General features: G+C 48.6%; 2 protein-coding genes across 9 annotated transcripts; one reads left to right on the forward strand and one right to left on the reverse strand.

Moving 5' to 3' along the window:
* Window positions 1-2,899: 2,899 nt before the first annotated feature.
* Window positions 2,900-6,312, reverse strand: ARMCX3 (armadillo repeat containing X-linked 3). 4 transcript variants are annotated; one of them, XM_037512184.1, is made up of 5 exons: window positions 6,155-6,312; window positions 5,534-5,640; window positions 5,167-5,227; window positions 4,831-4,901; window positions 2,900-4,553 (listed from the first exon to the last, which is right to left on the reverse strand). In XM_037512184.1, exon 5 carries the CDS (start codon window positions 4,405-4,407, stop codon window positions 3,268-3,270), a length of 1,140 nt encoding a protein of 379 aa, XP_037368081.1. In that variant the 5' UTR covers window positions 4,408-4,553; window positions 4,831-4,901; window positions 5,167-5,227; window positions 5,534-5,640; window positions 6,155-6,312; the 3' UTR covers window positions 2,900-3,267. The 4 variants fall into 4 exon arrangements, with proteins under 4 accessions (XP_037368081.1, XP_037368082.1, XP_037368084.1 ...); XM_037512185.2 differs by lacking the exon at window positions 6,155-6,312 and adding an exon at window positions 5,999-6,096; XM_037512187.1 differs by lacking the exon at window positions 5,534-5,640.
* A 4,128-nt stretch (window positions 6,313-10,440) lies between these two features.
* On the forward strand, window positions 10,441-13,444 carry ARMCX6 (armadillo repeat containing X-linked 6). Of its 5 annotated transcripts, none has more exons than XM_037512984.1 (4): window positions 10,441-10,578; window positions 10,883-10,975; window positions 11,280-11,407; window positions 11,695-13,444. In XM_037512984.1, the coding sequence occupies exon 4, from the start codon at window positions 11,807-11,809 to the stop codon at window positions 12,740-12,742; it is 936 nt and encodes a 311-aa protein (XP_037368881.1). In that variant the 5' UTR covers window positions 10,441-10,578; window positions 10,883-10,975; window positions 11,280-11,407; window positions 11,695-11,806; the 3' UTR covers window positions 12,743-13,444. The 5 variants fall into 5 exon arrangements, with proteins under 5 accessions (XP_037368881.1, XP_054551908.1, XP_037368882.1 ...); XM_054695933.1 differs by having other exon boundaries at window positions 11,325-11,407; XM_037512985.1 differs by lacking the exon at window positions 10,883-10,975.
* The last annotated feature ends 4,316 nt before the right edge of the window (window positions 13,445-17,760 follow it).

Raw genomic sequence — 17,760 nt, forward strand, 5'->3', positions numbered from 1 at the left:
TCAGCTTCCCATGAGCTGTCATTCTTTTTCAAAGAGAGGACTCTGCTTCCTCCCTGCCCCCATGTGCTGCCACAGTCCTAGAACTGTGCCCTTCCCAAAATGACCGAGAGTGGCACCTCTTATATGAACACAGCAGAAGAACGGCATGTGGCTTGACCAAGAGGCCCTCCCGGGTCAGGCAGCCCCACATCTGTTCCACATGGCACTTTCAGTCTGCGTGATTCTATTGTAAACAACACGCGGTGTGGGGCATCCAAAGTACATGCAGTACCCATAAGGCTGGGCCACATTAAGACTAGCTCCTTCCCAGTCTCTGCTGAACCAGGGATCCCCAAACCCTGCCATCCAGTCACATGCAGGGTCACTGAATTACCATGGTGACTGCAACTGTTGCTCTGTACTCAGTGCCCACTGGCGCTTGACCTGGTGTGATGGGAGTTAAATGGTCATCCCAAAGACAGAAACACAAGGAAACTATTGTCATTATACCCAAGGAGGGACTAAAAGTTAGGAGGAAGGGGAGGGAAGGGAAAAGACCTGCAAGGCCTGTGCCCCTGCCACAAGGTGGCTGGCTATTATTCATCCACCTCACTTTCACCCTATGCATAGACATCACTCAGCATCCCCAAGGTCAACATCACTCAGCATCCCCAAGGTCAACATGGCTTGATCTGAAATTTCTTCAGAAGTTCAAGCTACATATCTGGGCCAGGGGACAAATTTGTTCTCATTTTCTCAAGTATCTCCAATGAGTATTTTTTAGGAAAACACTTTTCTATCAGGCTCTGAAAATTTATCTACAATATACAATTTTATGAATAGAATGTATAGGAATATGGACAGTAAAAAGAGTGGAAGGGGATAGTGTTTCAATCCAGTGCTGCTTTTTTCCAGAGGCCATAGTCTGTTACACTTTTTTTTCAGCCCTCCACTCATTTTCTCTCATCCTTCTCTGTAGGGCATCACATCCACTCCCAAGTCTTCAATTCATTCATCCTCTACTGACTCCAAGTTACTTTCAGCCCAGTTTTCTCCTCTGATGTCCAGCTCAATACATTAAAATGACAACAGGGTTTCTCCACCTAGCTGTGACACAGGTACCTCTATTTTACATGGATTTACCTTCCCCTCCAAAATCTTTCTCTACTACGTAATAACAGAGTTCCCTTTCTCCACATCCCATCCTTAAAACTGTGTCAAAAGAATCCTCACATATATGTGGCTCAGTAAGGTCACCATACCCAACAAATTTAAACCAACCATTCCCTGGTGGTTTTGTCTGCTACATACGACGTAAGAGCACATACATGTGAGCCTGGGGTTAAAGCCAGATGATAACTGAGCAGAAGATTTCACTCTTTTTCCTGGTCTCATATTTGACGTAGGACAGCATCCCAAAACTGACTAGGAATATGTTGTGGGGGCTGGTGAGATGATGTCTGGGGAAACACATCGAGTCCTTATTCCTTTGAGAAATTATCTTAACAGCTGCCTTGCAGGAATGACAGAACTCTACACAGTACTCACTTAATAAATGCTATCCTTTATTGTTATTATTTATTAAATGACACTGACACATGGCAGAATGCCCCAGCAAAACAAAGGTCAACCAAAAAACTATCAATCCTGTTTTCTAGGAAATTAAGGGTACTCACTTTTCTTAATTAACTGCTACGTGCCAGGTGATTCTAAGTATTTGGCATGTGTTATTTCATTTTATCCTCATGACAAGCCCTGTCTTCACCACTCATCTATCATTTCAGAAAGGAAACTTCAATCCATCTCACTTTTAATCTAAATATGTTTTTCACTCAGTACATGCTCTCAGATCAATCACCTGCTTCATTACCAGCACTTTTCTTTTTCAAAAACTTCCAAAAAATCAATAATCATTTCAGATAAATAAACCACAAAAATGAATACTAAGTAAAAAGATTAAGATCACTCACTATCCTTCCACCCCAAAATAAGCACTGTCACTATTTGGATGTCTGTAATTCCAGAGATTTGAGGGTCTATTTAAATGTATGTTATATTATCCTCAAAAATGGAATCACACTATGAATACTGCTATTGAAACTACCTTTCTTATTTAACAATGCATGATGAATATATTCTCCTGAAAATATAGATTTCCATCAACATTTTTATCATACACCATGTGAATATGCTTTAATCTGTTTAACCAATCCAGCGTGCTAGTCACTTGTCTGTAATTTTTATTATTTTAGACTATGCTGGGATTATACAGCCTTATGCATATAGTCTTTGGCCAATAATGCAATTACTTCCTTGGTATGAAGGGTTTATATATTTTAAGGTTTACGATATGTGGTACCAAATGGCCTTCCACAAACCTTGCACTAGGGTATGAAAGAGTCCATTTGCCACGCCCTCGTGGACACTGCACAATAGGAGACAGGGGCTTCTATGTGAATTCCTATTATCCTTTCTAGTCAAAAATATTTAGTGGCTCTCGGGGTTCTATGGGGGGTAATATTCAAACAGCTTGCCACAAACTGGTCTCACCCAGCTTTCCAAAAGTATTTACTTTTATTCCTTACCCTTGCCAGTCTAAACAGACCAGTGTCCTAGAAAGAGAGTTCCTACCTCCAGGTCTTCTCACACCAGTCACCCCTTACTCCATCTCATGGAATGCCCTAACCACCTATCCCATTCAGGACTCATTTTAAATGGCTGCTTTCTACATGAATCTTGAGCTGACTACCTACCCCATGGAATCTTCGGCTTCCTCTGTGCTCTGAGAGCGTACATTGCACAATCACTATATGCTCCGGATATTCTGTTATCTTTTTGTTTGTATGTTTCTTATCTTTCCATCTAGATTATAAACCAAAGGACAAGAATGGTTGCTTGCTTTCTTCTTTCTTTTTTTTTGTCTTTCCAGCATTAACACGCAAGTTTATTGATGATACACAAATGAAGTCAATGCAAATGACGGGAGGGAGCTTACTTAGGATGAATTGGTTCACTGTCACTTATGCAGAGAAAACAGTAAAAATATTTCAATCTAGGCAGCAAGATAAAAAGCAACAAACATGTTTTCAGAACAAGTAGTGATATTCATCCAGCTTAAACCTGAAGATCAACTCGGATAATATCTGTGTTGATGATACAATATGATATTCGTTATTCAAAATTGGCAGCTGAAAGGATATATAAACATATATATCCTTGCCATATAAACAAGGTGGAGAAAAGGAATAGTTTACAATGTGTGTTGCTTCTACACTACAAAATCAAAAGTTACTCCTGGCTCTTTGGGATCACACGTTCAGTCACTTTGGCCATGAATTTTCCAACTTTTACTTTCACCAAAAAGTCATGGTGACTTTCTATCCCCAGAATCTTATCAGCACACACTTGAAATTCTTTTAAAAAGAAAAACAGCGAACCTTCGCCGAACTGATTCTGAGTAGGTTCATTTTCTTCCCATTTAAAATGGTCAATTATGTTCTCAAATATGACCAGAAGTTTAAGAATAACCTCTTTGTTCTCCTTCTTATTAAAGAGGGAACCCAGGGAAGATGGTACTTGGGCCCTGAGCAGTTCTCTGGGCATGGCTGGATTTTCAGCCAAATTCAAAAGGAGTTTCAAAACCTGAAGTTTGGTTTCCTCATTTCCCGTGGAAAATAAACGAAAAAAGTCTGAAATAGAATTAGCAAGCATGTGCTGATACTCATTAGTAACAGTCATATTTGTAAGCAATCTTAGTCCAGCCAGCTGCACAGATGAGTTCAAGCGAGAAGTGATTGTGTCATCACACACTTGATTCATGTATATCTTAAGCCTGCGCTGATTTTCAGCATTCACACTCAAGTTATTCAGGACAATTAAAGCCTTTTCCTTAACGATGGGATCCCGAGTATTGAGAATCTTTGCAACAATTGGGAGACCACCCAGATCACGAATAATATCTCTGTTAAATGCATAAGCAGCATTGTTACCCAGAGCAATTAACGCTGCTTCCAGAATATAAGGCTTTTCAGACATCTCCACCAAGCAAAGAACTTTCTGCAGCTCTTGAGGGGATAAAACAGTATCATCTGAATTGGGGGAAGCCCGTTTCTGGACAGCTCTACGAGCCCGGGTAGCCCTGGCTCTGGCCCTGGCCCTAGCTCTGGTCCCAGCCTCAGTCCCAATCCGGGCCCAAGGTGGGTACCATACTATACCCTTGTTCTCACTGTTGTCATCATCATCATCAGACCAGTCATTGTACCTGGCCCCAGGACAATCCCCAGCATCATCCATATCTCCAGATCCACCCTCAGCCATTTTCTCCTTGTTCTGTTTTCTTCCCCGGGTCAGTCTATAAATGCAATAGCAGGCACCAGCCCCAATCACCAGTCCCGCAGTCACCCAGCCTACTTTCCTGGCGTAGCCCATGCAATCGTCCCTGACAAGAGCAGGGACCAAGGAATAGAATGGTCACTCAGGCTGGGGGAGGAGGGCTATGGGCCTGGGTGCGAGGCGGTGGAGAGTGATCCTCTTCAGCCACTTCAAGGCCACAGTAGCTGATACTGCAGGTGGACCTAGGGATGGAGGAGGGAGAGGGGTTTGAGTTTCTCTTCTCTTTGCCTTGCCCCATGCAGAGAGCTGCACAGGGGGGCAGGAGAACAGTAAATGATTACTTCGTAGGAAACCTTGATGATTAAACAAAATTCGCTCTATCCCAGTCATTTCACCCTCCCCACACCCTCCTCAGCCCACTCCCACCCCAAGCCCAGATAAAGGCAACAGAGACCACAGTCTCCGCTGGGACCTAAGCCAATTGCGAGTGTCTCCAGGGAGTGGCACTCTTGCACTAACCTCCTCAAGACAGGCAGATAGCCCCTTCTTCCCTCCCCTGGAGGTGAGCCACGCCCAACAACCCCTGCGATCTGCAGAGAGATCAGACAGAGTCAGTGAGAACTGAGGAGTTAAAGGATTGATTGCTCACTCCTCGCTTTCCTGATTCACCTTCCAGGTTGTCAGATTTTTTTTTTAACCTCTCTGTGACATCCAAAACATGCACATGCTTGCCCCTTCCCTAGCCTGAAATGGGAGGGGTGTTAGGGAAATAAGGTAGAATTAGGTGAGCCTGTCCAACAGTAGCCGATTTCCAACCCCTCCCCCATTGCAGGCAGCCCCCACGCCCACACCGACCTCTACTGATCCGCGGAAACTTCCTCCCTCGCTTCAAGTGGTGCCACCTGCTACGGCAGACCTGCAGGATGACAGATCGAAAACATGGGGACTAAGTGCTGTTGAGAGAGAAGGATTATGAACAAAGTGTCTGATAGGTTTCCCTCCCGTCATCCTCCCCTCCCTGCCCCTCCCCCCGCGACACACGCGCGCGCACACACACATACACACACGCACACACACACTCTCAACGCACGCCATTTCGCCACAGTCCCGGGAGGGTGGTGAGATATACACTCCGTCTCAGACCTAACCTAGATTATTGCCATCTCTGGTTTCGTCTCCCCGCCCCACCACCGCCCCTCTGAGGGTTCGCAGATGGTCTTACCCTCAAATCGACCTTCACCGATCGGGGTTAATTTCTTTCCTCTCCCCTTGCCTGGTGTGGTGCCGCAACTACCGAAAGACTGGCAACCCGGGAGAAGCTCGCACCCACTGGACACAGAGGCACGGTCAGGAAGATCCAGTCACCAGCAGAAAGACGGGAAACAGCCGCGACTGAGTGCTTGGTGGACGGGCCCGTCCCCAGAACACGAAACTCTTTCCTAATTCGGAGGCCTGACTGTCAAAGGTTTCCCACTCTTACGGCCCCTCTCGGGGTTCTGCTGACACATCACACTGCACCCCGCCCCCCCCCGCCCCGCAATGTCCAGCCTTTCCCCTCCGGCACTGTCCTGAAGGACCGGGGGCCAACACCCAGGCCACAGCTCCCTTTCCGGATTACAGGCCTCGGCTCCCAGCGGACTCCCACCTCCCGACCTCAGGGAGACTCCCTAAACACGCCCCAGCTAACCATTTCGCAGCATCGATCTGGACTGCAAACGGGACAGCTATCTTGGAAAGCCGGGCGGCGAGTGGGAGAGACGACGGAGGCGCCTCTGGACCCGCGACGGTCTCCGCCCTAACGCCCTCAGCCACCCCCACCTTCAGGAATCTCCCAGTCACAGACCTGCAGGGATCCGGGACAATTTCCTTCCCCTCCTCCTCCTTCACTCCGCCGCAGGTCCGCTCGCCCTCAGGGCACTGGGGAGCTGGTACTCAGACGGGAACAACGACCAGAACAAGAAGGACTTCTGCACACGTCAGCTCTTGGTCACGTGAGGGCTACGTCATCCACCAACTCGGGTCCCCAATTTCCCCTCCCACCAGCAGTGCGGCAGAAGAGGGCCCGCCCCCCTCCATTCCCTCCCCCATACCAGGCCTTGTTACTCTTTCTTCTTTGCTAATCTCATCTCCCCCGTACTTGTTTTTGCCTTCCTCCCAGTACCAGAAAGGGACAGCATCTTCCCCTGGGGCTACTGGCCGCTTGGACTTTTTTGAAAATTTGTCTCTTCCTTCCCTAGGCTCCTGGGACAGCAACCTCTCCTTCCATCCCCCTCCTCCTAGCTATTAATATCTAACATTTCCTCAGAAATCTAGTCCCAGATCTGAAACGTACAAGCCTTCAGAAAAGTAGACCCATGGTGAGAGTGTGCTTTTTCATTCCTTAATACTTTCTTGTTCTTTTTGTTCTACCCTTTCCCTCCTCCCCACTCCCCTGCATTCTTTGTGAGAAAAAGATTACTATAAAGCTCTTTTCATTTGAGGAAAAAAGAGTAGGAGTTGGAGACAGATGTTGGGTGATGGCCTCCAAAAGTCACATTTTCTCGCTTGTGGGGAGTGTTACATGCTTCACTCAAAGCACTCCCAATGTCTTTTGGGCCTAGCACACAACACAACCCTGAATGAGCTGATCAGGTTGTCTGAGAACACAGAAGTCTTCTGACTAGGCCAGTCAGGAGACCTGCAGACCTTCGCTTGCATCACTGGGCAAAGAAACCCTCAGAAGCCAGAAACAGAAAGAGTGCAGTAGAAATCACAACTTGGGAGGATATCTGTCAGATCAAGGGACACGCACACTGACAAAATGAATGGCATACAAAGAATGTTATCAAATATACATGGATACAAATAGAGAAATGTCATCTTTCAATGAAACCAGTGTTCGAGAACGCTGAGACAAAGACAAATTCAACTAAATCTGGCATCCAGTAATTCGTGTGAAACCATTTCACCCACTGGTTTGATGGCTCGATGATTCACTTGTCAGCAATGATTTAACTTTTTTTATAGTGGGAAAGGTAATAAGGTGATGCCAGAGGATGGGGTCTATAGAGGGATGTTCCCTGAAGCCTGGATAGAGGGTTAGTATCTGAGCATAACTTGTTCAAATCCACAGCCAATGGGGGGATACATCGAGAGACTGGGAAGTTTGGGAACAGGCAAAATTTCAGGGCAGTTCATATCAGTGTAATTTCTGGGAGGCAGTATTAGGACAAGAGTGACATTTAGCAAACAGAAACCAAATCAACTGTATGTTTCTGTGTTTGGAAAAAGTTTATGTGCAGTGAAGGGGCTTATTCAAGCATTGGGATATATGAAAAGGAGTCAGAGGAAAGTGCTGGTAGCTCCCACCCAAGCACTTTCTGGATGAGAGGGAATTTTGGCGAAGATGAATGGAACATTTCATCCCCTTGATGTGTAAGAGTACTTCAAGCTTCCTTAGCTGAAAGCCACTTCTTGAGGTGAACTATTGCCCTTGCTCTGATTGTAAGCTCACCAAGCAACCTTTTGAATTTATGGCTTCCCAAGTAGTAACTTGTCTACAGGGAGAGAAATGGGCTAGTAAGACCGAGAGGAACTGCCATACCTGTGACAGTTGTATTTCTCACTCCTGTTCAAACTTAGCTTCCCTTGTGGCCTATTTACAGGGAGAGAATGTAGAGATCCATGAGTCTGGCCATTCAAGTCTAGATTTATGTGTAAGTCTCTATGAGTGGGGGTCTTTCCTTGACAGAGGCATCTGTTCTCAGCATACAGATGAAGCCGAGGATGATGGCGCGACACTGAACACAAGACCCTAGACTGTAGGTGCAACCTTGTAGAAACCTGTCAGGGGAGCCAGGTGGCTTTCACTCAAATGACAAATGTGTGCATTGCCATTTCCAAGCTGTATCTCTCTCATGCTCAGTGAATGTGAAAATGCCAACTAAGATATGCTGTGACAAATAAGCCCCCAGAACCTCAGTCACCGCTGAACAAAGGGTTAATATATAAAATAGTTAAAGGGTGGGCATTATGCCAGAAACAGAACAGCTCAATACTTTCTTGCTAAAGTTTCACTATTGGACCAAGATAAAAAACTGAAAATCAGTAGAAATTATGACATCCCAAAGAGGACATGATAGATGGTCTCTGGAATAATTGGAAAATATACCAAAGCAGGGAGGTAGTTTATACTAGAAAGGAGAGATAAGAAGCAGTGCTATTGTCCTTGAAGCCTGGCAAAGAGTTGCAAAAATGTGTCTTGGTTGTAGAGGCACATCTATGACACCAGCAATACCTGCGTTTAGCTCTTCATACTCCTTAGTTCTCATGTATATGTTCAAAACTCACAAAAGCTGTTTATGTAAGTACTTAGCAGCCCAAAATGGAATGGCAGATAGTTGAATGTTCGAGTTCTGTTAGAGTAAGTTTTCATAAATAGAATTCACTCTTCTGGAAGCAGTAAATAAAGGATGTTGAAAAGAACAATATAACAACACGATGTTGAAAGAAATGAGGTGGAGGGTTAGAGAGATGGGGCATGATATTGGTGAGTGAATTTGAACTATAAAAATGAGGGAACAGAAAGTTGTGATGTGCTCTGGATTTCTGAATATTCACCAGCCAGGCACCCTGGGCTCCCAGGCTTACCTCCAAAAAGGGCCTCCTCCACACAGGGGCCCCTCACCCAGGGAGCTTCCTGCTGGGGTGTCATATTTCAACGTTCTAAGAAAGAGGCTGCCTAAGGGTCTATATTTAGAGTATGACTCCCCAGCATGGACAGCTGGATGTCTGGGGACTAACTTCTGCATACTTGGTCCCTGAGTTCTGGGATTATGCTGAGGGGGTGTAAGGGTGGTGCAATGAAATGGTAACAGAAGGAGGGAATGAAAAACCTCTTTCTCTTGGTAACTACTTGGGATCCTGTAAACTATCCTTTGTGAGGGGAAAAACGATAAGCATGTCAGGGTTGCTGAAGCGATTTTGTCACCCACCGGCCCCGCCCCCCACTGGAAGATGCTGAACACTAGCCACTGCCAGGGTTGCATGTACTACCTGATGACAGATACAGGAGACAGTGCACCGGTGTCATGGTGGCGTGAAAATGCCATCTGTTGAGTCTTGTTCCCACCAGCGGAATAGCACAGGATTCTCTAATCACAGGGATGTAGGGGTTCCACCATGAAACTTCAGAACAGATTCTTAAAATCTCTGATTGAAAAGCAGACTCAATTTCAAAGTTATTAATCTGTAAGAATTCATCTAAAGATGTAAGATTTATCTGAAATGGGGCCGACATAAAATCTGTCCTCTGATGTCAGAATGAAAGCCCGCCCATGGTCTTCTATGAAGAGCTCAGTCACCTGACACCTAATACTGTGGGTTCAGCTAGGAAGAAGAAAAGGGCTAGTGGTTCACTTCTCTAAAGTCCTCATGAAGAAGACACCCACCACCTCACTTGAGATGCATTTTATCGGTCACTGTATAAATCATATCGACAGCACACTTGTTTTGTTTGTAGGAATACATTTTTAAATTTTAATATACTGTTTGAAGGCTGCTATTTCCTGTGCAGTCAAAAGAAAATATTTTCAAGCTGGCACAAATCAACCAAATCAATGAGGCCTCCCTTTTAACTGGGAAATTTTGTTTTTGCTACATATATTTAAAGACTTGGATTCTTTGTTGTCCCTGTGAGATAGTAGCTTTATTGTATTTCCTGATTACAGAATACCGTAGCTCCAGTCAATAAAAAACTGAAGGAAGGATGAAATAGAACATGGATCCAAAATATCAATAAAACCTCACTTCTTGAGCTCTTTTTGTCTTCCTCCTTAGCTTTGGAGCAGAGACTGAATGTGAAAAGGGGTAGAAATTCAGCGGGTCAGGCAGGGGTTTCAGCCTCAAGAAAAGGGAGAGACATTTCCTGGAGAAGAAGTAGAAGTGAACGGTAGACCCAGAGATACTGGCCCTTCCTGTAATTAGAGAAAGGCAAATTCACACACCAGAGAGCCACGGCCACTTCTGGTTTCTGGTATTGTTACAGAGGAAAAGAGTGACAGGGCCCAGTGTGATGGGGGGGAAGGGGGAGGTACGGGGCAGGCTGGCGCCTGCCGCACTGCTTGTGGGAGTGGAAATTGGGGACCAGAGCTCACTGGTGACGTGGTGGTCACGTGACCAAGAGCTGCCTAGAACAGAAGTCCTGCTAGTCGCCTCCGTCTGGGTACCAGCCCCCTATTACTCTGCAGGCGTGTGAAGGAAGAAGGAAAACTAGCCCGGACGGTGCAGGTCGGTGAGAGCGTGGTTTCTGCTTGGAGGCAGGTGGGGGTGGGAAGGGGCCACGAGTGTCACGGCTCTTGGCGTGGGCCGATGGGGGCTGTGTCCCCGTCTCGCCCGCTTTCCGCATACCGCCCCCCAGCCCCTTGCCGGTTTTCCCGGGGAGAGCCGGCGGACTTCGGGCGGGGGTCCGGGGAGTGGATGGCGGTGACAGCGGCTCCCAGGAAGGGAAGCTTCCACCATCAGCGCGCGCGCGTCCCGATTGCTGCTCCGTCCACCAAGCGCTTCATGCCCTCGGCCCCCTGTCTGTCTGCAGGTCTGTAAGTCTCTTGGCCCGAACGTCTCCGCGAAAGTCGCGGCGAGGGAAAGAGCAAACTGCCTGGGACCCGCAGGACGGGTCGCTGTGACGGTGCGGCGAGCCCTGGAACCTGGGAGGGGGTGGCGGGCCACGGAGGGCTCGGATCCGTGCGGGCCGGGTCCGAGTCGCCCCCTCCTGGCCCCTTCTCTCTCCACACCCCCTCCCATTTCAGCGCAGGGAAGGGGTGTGGCGGCCTTTGCCTGGGAAATGGCGGACGACAGGGGGGAGGGGGGCGGGGACGCCCGCGTTAGGAAAGTCGGAGGGTGTGAGAAAGAATTTAAACTCAAAGGCCGGAATTTCAGAAAAGAGCTATGGGAATGTGCTGTCCGCATTGATCCTTCCACTCCACTTTCAGTCCCCTTGCCGGCTGGCTGCCTCTCCATCTGTCCTTCTGTCACAGCCTCTGTCCATCAGCCGCGGTGGAAGGAGCACTAGAAACAGAAGACCAGGGCAGAAGAAGGGATGTACCTGACTTTGGTGGAGGTGGGTGGGAGCAACTGCCTGCAATGCTCTGGGGACGTGTGGGTGCAGTGGTGGACATGCCCTGGGGGCTCCCCCCTGTCACCTCCCTGGGTCTCTGGCCACAGCCCACTCCCTGCCTTTCTCTGTGGGGCCTGGAAGAGACATGCTGGCTAAGGTGGCTGGAGGGTGACAGAAAAGAGCAGACGTAGTTTCTTAATAATTCCTAATAATCCATCCACTCTCTCGCTCAGAACCCAAACTCCATTCTGCATCTGGTGAGTAACCCTAATACTGTATTTAACCCATAGATTCATCACAAGAGAATTACAAGACCTGGGAGAGGCTGAAGACCACTTCCTGCCTCCACCACTCACCCTGGCCCTAGGGGTCTTCTTCATTCAGGTGGAGCAAGGCCCTCTGATGTCCTGCCCTAGGTCGGGCACAGACTGGAGCATGGGCCGGGCTCGGGAGGTGGGTTGGATGGCGGCAGGACTGATGATTGGGGCCGGGGCCTGCTACTGTGTCTACAAGCTAACCATAGGAAGAGAGGATGACGAGAAGCTTGACGAGGAGGAAGAGGAATGGGACGATGACCAGGAGCTGGATGAGGAAGAACCGGAGTTTTGGTTTGATTTCATGACCATGGGTCGGCCCTGGAGTGAGGATAGGGACTGGACAGAACCTGGGGCCCCTGGTGGCACTGAGGACAGGCCCTCAGGTGGCGGCAAGGCCAACAGAACACACCCCGTAAAACAGCGCCCATTCCCTTATGAACATAAAAGTACTTGGAGTACTCAAAGCTTTAAAAATGTCACTTGTGTTCTGGGCCTCTCCAAGTGTCCTTCCATTCAGGGTAAAATGCCATTTGCTCAACCCAAGCATGCGGGTTGTTCATTGAGCCGCAGTATCAGTAGTCATTTGGCCAGACTCTCCACTGCTGGAAACACAATCCCCACTCCCGACCCTGCTCTTAAGGAGGAGGCGGTCTGCACCCCGGATAACTGGAACGTGAGAGCTGAAGTTCAGGGCCAGATTAAGATGTCCATCCATGGAGTGTGTCGGCAGACTGTGTCACTCTGCGGCACCTCATTTCTGCAGCAGGCCGGATTAAAGTTGTTAATGGGCATGGCGGTTATTAATGACATGCTTGCCAAGCCCGTTGCAGACTTGAAGTTTCCTCTGATAACACAGGGAAGTGGCTGTGCCGAGGCGCAGGTTTGGAAACCCTTGATGGGTTTGTTTGAAAAGCCGGGCTGGGCAGGGGAGTTGCTGGGTGCCCAGGTGCTGCTCTCATTCATGTCCCTCTTAGTCAGGCCCGGAAACAGAGAGCCGCTCCCAGACACCCTGGTCTCTTAAGAGGCCGCCTCCCCCAGAACGGGACCGACTGCACCCCAGCCCCACTTGGTGAACCCCGCTGGTGTTCTCCTCCAGAGACTCTGCGGTGGGTGTGCCTGAAGATCCGGCTTTAGCCAGTCACCGCACCCTGGGGTGGCAGCTACAGTTGCTGGAGGCAGGACCCCCCCCCCTTCCTGGCCACGGGGTTCCCCCCAGCTCTGAGAGGCTGCTTGGGCGGGGCATGTGCAGGCCAAGGGCTTTGTAAGTCACTGCCCTGCAGCCTTCTCCCTGAGGCTGCGAAGGGAGCCTTTCAGCTGCCAGCCCAGCACAGAGAACTCCCTATCAGGGCGTCACCAGGGAGGCCGGGCACCCGGTGCCCCTGTCGAACCGGGCCACTTTGTGGAGGCCAGACCCAGGTGGGAGCTTGTGCCCGACCTGCAGTACTTTGTCTCTGCCCAGGCTGAACTCCTCTCACTCACCTTCTCCCGGGCCGGCCCGGCCCACCCCACGGGTGGTGAACCTCTTCATCAAATGAGGCCGCTCCCCTTCTGCCTGTGGTCCCCACTCAGCCTCACCCACCCAAGCCTGCGTCTGTGTGTAGCAACAATAAAGTCGTGTGTTTCGATTGGCATAACCCAGGCGCGCTCCTGTCCTTGAGTTGGCCGTCGCACCTGCACCGAGAGGAGGGGAGATGAACATGAGGAATGCTCAGGACCTGGGCGCCCTGACAAGGCCTGCTGCTCAGCGCTCCGGGAGGTGGGCCGGGGGTGGGCTGTGGAGTTCAGGATGAGCTGCAAGAAGGCGGTGGAGGCCGGGGGCTGCTGCAGGGCAGTGAGGGTGGGTGGGAGTCGGGGAGGGTGCAATTCCGCTGCAAGGTTGACAGACTGAGAGTCCACTGCACAGAAATCCCTCGGGGAGCAGGTGTCTCCTTGATGGCCAGCCCAGAGAAGAAGGTCAGCGTCCCTGGGCGTGCCTGCACATCCTTGCTGGCCACCAACACCCACCTGTGCACATGAGCACGTGCACCATGGTGCCATCCCGGTTGCCACTTGCCCAGGGCCAAAGTGCCGACGTGCCCTCTCCTGGGAAGCAGCTACTCCACCTGCCTTCAGCACCGCTTCCTTGGCATCCCAAGCCCAAACTGGGGCAGGGTGAGAAGGATCAGCCCCTGTTTCCTCTGGAGGAACCCCCTTTCTGCGCTCTCCCAGCAGCTTCAGAGACATCCAGGAAAGGGAGCTTGGGATCCTCCATCCACTCCCAGTGGGGTGGGAGGGCAGAGGCTGAGGGCCCTTGGCATGGCCTTGGCCGGTCTGTCCACCCGGACACACCTCCACCCTTCGTCCAAGGCCCTGGCTGCCACCCCTTGGTGCAATGAGAGAGGCCAGCCCATCCCGGGTCCACTGAACCAGCCCTGGATCTGGATCTGGGCAATTTCACCATCCCTCCCCCACAACACAGGCCCCTCCCAGAAGCCTTGGCCCAGCGTCCCCACAGCCAGGCTCCCTGCCTGCTTTCCAGGTGTCCAGCAATGGGCCTCTTCCTTCAAGCCCTGGTCAACACCGCCCACAAGACTGCGTCCCTTGGGCTAACCGCTTTTCCCTGGGGCTGGGGCCGGGGCAGTGGAGGGAGAGGGACACCTTTCCTGCTGGTGCGCGCCTGCCCCATGCTTCAGAAGAGTGACTGGCATGGGCACCTGGCAAGTTCCAGGACCCACTCTGGGGAGTCCTCCTGCCTGGAAGGGGGCCCTGGGGAGGTCGTCAAAGCTCGAGCTTTCACACCACGTGCTGTGAGCAGCTGCCCTGCGTGACTGGGCCACCCTGGCCCCGGGGGTGTCTGGTGCAAATCTGGGGCTGCCACCACACATGCCCTCCAGCTCCAGCCAGGGCCCCGCTTTGGCTTCTCATTTGTCTGGGGCTCGCCTCTGCGTCTGTGCCTGGAGCTACTGGCTTCCACGTGGACTCCCAGGGCCCTCCCTAGCCTGCCACCCCTCGTGGGGATTTTGGACTTTAACTCCTTGCTCCCACATTAGCACAGGCCAGGTTGCAGGCAGCCCGCTCCCGGCTGGTACATCCGATCTCCAACACCCCATCTTCATGGGGACCCTATGTGCCACCCTCCAAGCACTTTCCACCTCAGTCCCTCTGTTGAAGTGCCCCCACAGACAGGCATGGGGGGGTCACCCAGGCCAACTCTAAGCTGCCCCAGCACCACTTGGCTGAGAGCTCCCAGCCAAGCTGCGGGCTGGCTCCTGGCTCCCTTCTAGGGACCACTGATTGACTGGGCTGAGCTGCCCCACAGCCCAGCCAGGTCCTTCAGGGGAGCACACAGCCCCTTGTCTGTTACCCACCCACCCCATCTGTCTCCTGACACTCTCGCTCCCCTCCACACTGGCACTCGGGAGGGCTGATCCCACTTGCCTCCCTTTCCCAAATGGATAGGCAGCCAGCTAACCCCGCACCACTGCCCGCTTGTCCTCAGGCTTCTGCGTGGCACCTTCTGGCACCCTCGGGCCCCCAGCCAAGCAAATATCTCCTCTGGGACTTGCTGGTGTTCAAGTCCCTCCTGAGATGCCCCCCCTTTCTCCCAGGGACCTGTGACTCAGGACCCCCAGCTCACTTCCCCGGCTGGCCTATGGCAAGGGCGCTGAGTGTGTGTGTGTGTGTGTGTGTGTGTGTGTGTGTGTTGGCAGGCAGGGTTGTGTTGATGGTTGTCAGCTGGGCTCTGGCCTAGGCGCCAGCCCAGGACACCTACTTGCCCCTGGGGAACAGGAGCCCTCCCCTGCCTACTCTAGCACCCAGGTGTTCTAGACGCTGGTTTCTTCCCTAAACAAAATTTCTTAATCTGTAGGAGAGAGAAGAAACTGGAGGACACACTGTCTTGCATATATCTTAAATATTTATATTCTTTGCTATTATATATTGTCATATATAATTTTAGGTTTTTCATGTATTATAGATCATCTTTCTAATGACACTTTTTTGCTCGTGGCAGATGTAGTGTTTGACACTAAAAGGTTAATGAGAGACTCATTTTTTAATCTTTCTGTTTTTGTATCTTTTGAGCTGTTTGCTTATATAAATATATAGTTCTCATCCAAAAATTAATTTAATATGGGATAATTATTGCTGTTTTATATAAAAAAGTCTCTTGAGATAGCATTGTCATTCTGCAGTCACTTTCTGTTGGTGAACTCTCTTATTAATTTTGTTATTTTACCTCCTTTTTCTTTCTGACTTTTTAAGCAGACAAAGGTAGTTTACAAATTATGACAGTTTTATCTATTTCTATTCAATAGTTCACAGCTCATTTCTTTTTCTTATCTCATTGCACTGTCAAGGAACCCAGAACAACAGTAGCGATGATATAGTGCACACTCGCCTTGTTTTGGATTTTAATGGTAGATGTTTCATCAGGAAGGTTGATGTTTTCTGTAGGTTTGTGAATAAGTAATATGTCATATATTTATATAATAGAATTTATAAAACTGTAAAATGAGCAAAATAGATGTCTATATATCACTCCAGTCAATTCTCAGAAATGTAATGTTGCATGAAATAAGCAATTTGTACAGAGATACAATATGATATCATTTATATAATTTTAAGCATATGAAACAGTGCTATATATTATTTACATACATACATATAACAAAATTAAAAATGGATGCTGAAAGACACATCCTTTTTTAATATCAATTGGTTCTAGGAAAGGATGAAGGAATATGGATTCTAACAATATATGTAACTTAATTTTATCTATTAATAAAAAGATTGTCAACAAATACCACAAAGTGTTAACATTTGTTGTTACTTATGGATGATTAATACATGCCTTCTCATTTTTTCTCTGTATTTCTCTTTTATTAATTAAAAAGACATGAGTATTGTGTCACTCATATAATCACTATATCATGACTCTTATTTATCCAGTGGACTGAGGTGGAGGATTATTGGCACTGTGGTGGTGGGGGTAGCAGGGTAATAAACATTTGAGGAAGAGTGAACCTGTACTCCTAAAACATACAGTGGTGTTTCAAACTAATCTTACCTCAATAAGAGGTAAAAGGGTAAACTGCGGATACCTAGATACATCCTCTAGGAATTTCATGATAAAAAAAGGAGACATCAAACTTTGTAAAGAGAAAGTAATCTACAAGTCAGGCTGACAATAGGCTTCTTATTCATAATACTGTATGCTAAAAGTCATTATATAAAGATTGTCTTCACACTCTTAGAATATGTGCTTTTTCTATCTCTAAATATGCTATCAAGTAGGTATGTAGTGACAATACAGATGTTTTCAGGACTCAAAGTACTCAGTTTATTTCCTATTGATTTTCTTTTAGGATGTTATTTCAGCATGTACTGCTGGAGAGTGATAAAGTAATCAAGTCAGAAGCAAATATGGAATCATGGAAATAGAGATTTTAACTTAGAAAAACAATAAAATGAATTTTTGAGTTTTTTAAAAAATTTTTTATTCATTTGTGCATACAAGAACTGGGGTGTAGGCTAGAGGTGTGGGGGGCAGAGGGAGTGAGAGGACTCACCAGAGACAGAGTGGGGAGCAGAACAGGCGGATCTACTGAAATACACTGCTGGGGGAAGCAGCGGGTGAGCCAGGAGAGATCTGCTGCACCATGTGGGTCAGCTCCCTGGCTGGGGATCGAACTCATGTTGGAGTGGCTGGTGATAGCTTGATAGTTCTGAGACTTAAACCCTTGAGCCAACAGGGAGGCTCAATAAAGATGAGTTTTAAGGTGACAGCTAAACTGCATGTCCTGGTTGACCAGACCGAAGTGGAGCAAGATGATACAGGATTTGTGGTAATGGATGAACTCCTGAACAAAAGGGGACTTGATAAAATTAATTTAGAGGTTAGAAAAAGTAGAGGGTGTGATAAAAGCAATTAAGAAAAGAAAAACAATTAGAAGAACATCTGAGAAAATATTATAGTAATGACTTCCAGTGAACTGTGCCTCCTTGAACCCATACCATAGTATAGTCCCCTCCTGTATTGACTATGGTCCTGGCCAAGTG

Source organism: Talpa occidentalis, unplaced genomic scaffold (assembly GCF_014898055.3).
Source record: "Talpa occidentalis isolate TD23 unplaced genomic scaffold, MPIMG_talOcc4v2.1 talOcc4.15, whole genome shotgun sequence".
Taxonomy (NCBI): domain Eukaryota; kingdom Metazoa; phylum Chordata; class Mammalia; order Eulipotyphla; family Talpidae; genus Talpa; species Talpa occidentalis.

Excerpts from the sequence above, each read along its gene's own strand:
- ARMCX3 (XM_037512187.1), bottom strand. The coding sequence starts at position 4,407 with ATGGGCTACGCCAGGAAAGTAGGCTGGGTGACTGCGGGACTGGTGATT.
- ARMCX6 (XM_037512984.1), top strand. The coding sequence starts at position 11,807 with ATGTCCTGCCCTAGGTCGGGCACAGACTGGAGCATGGGCCGGGCTCGG.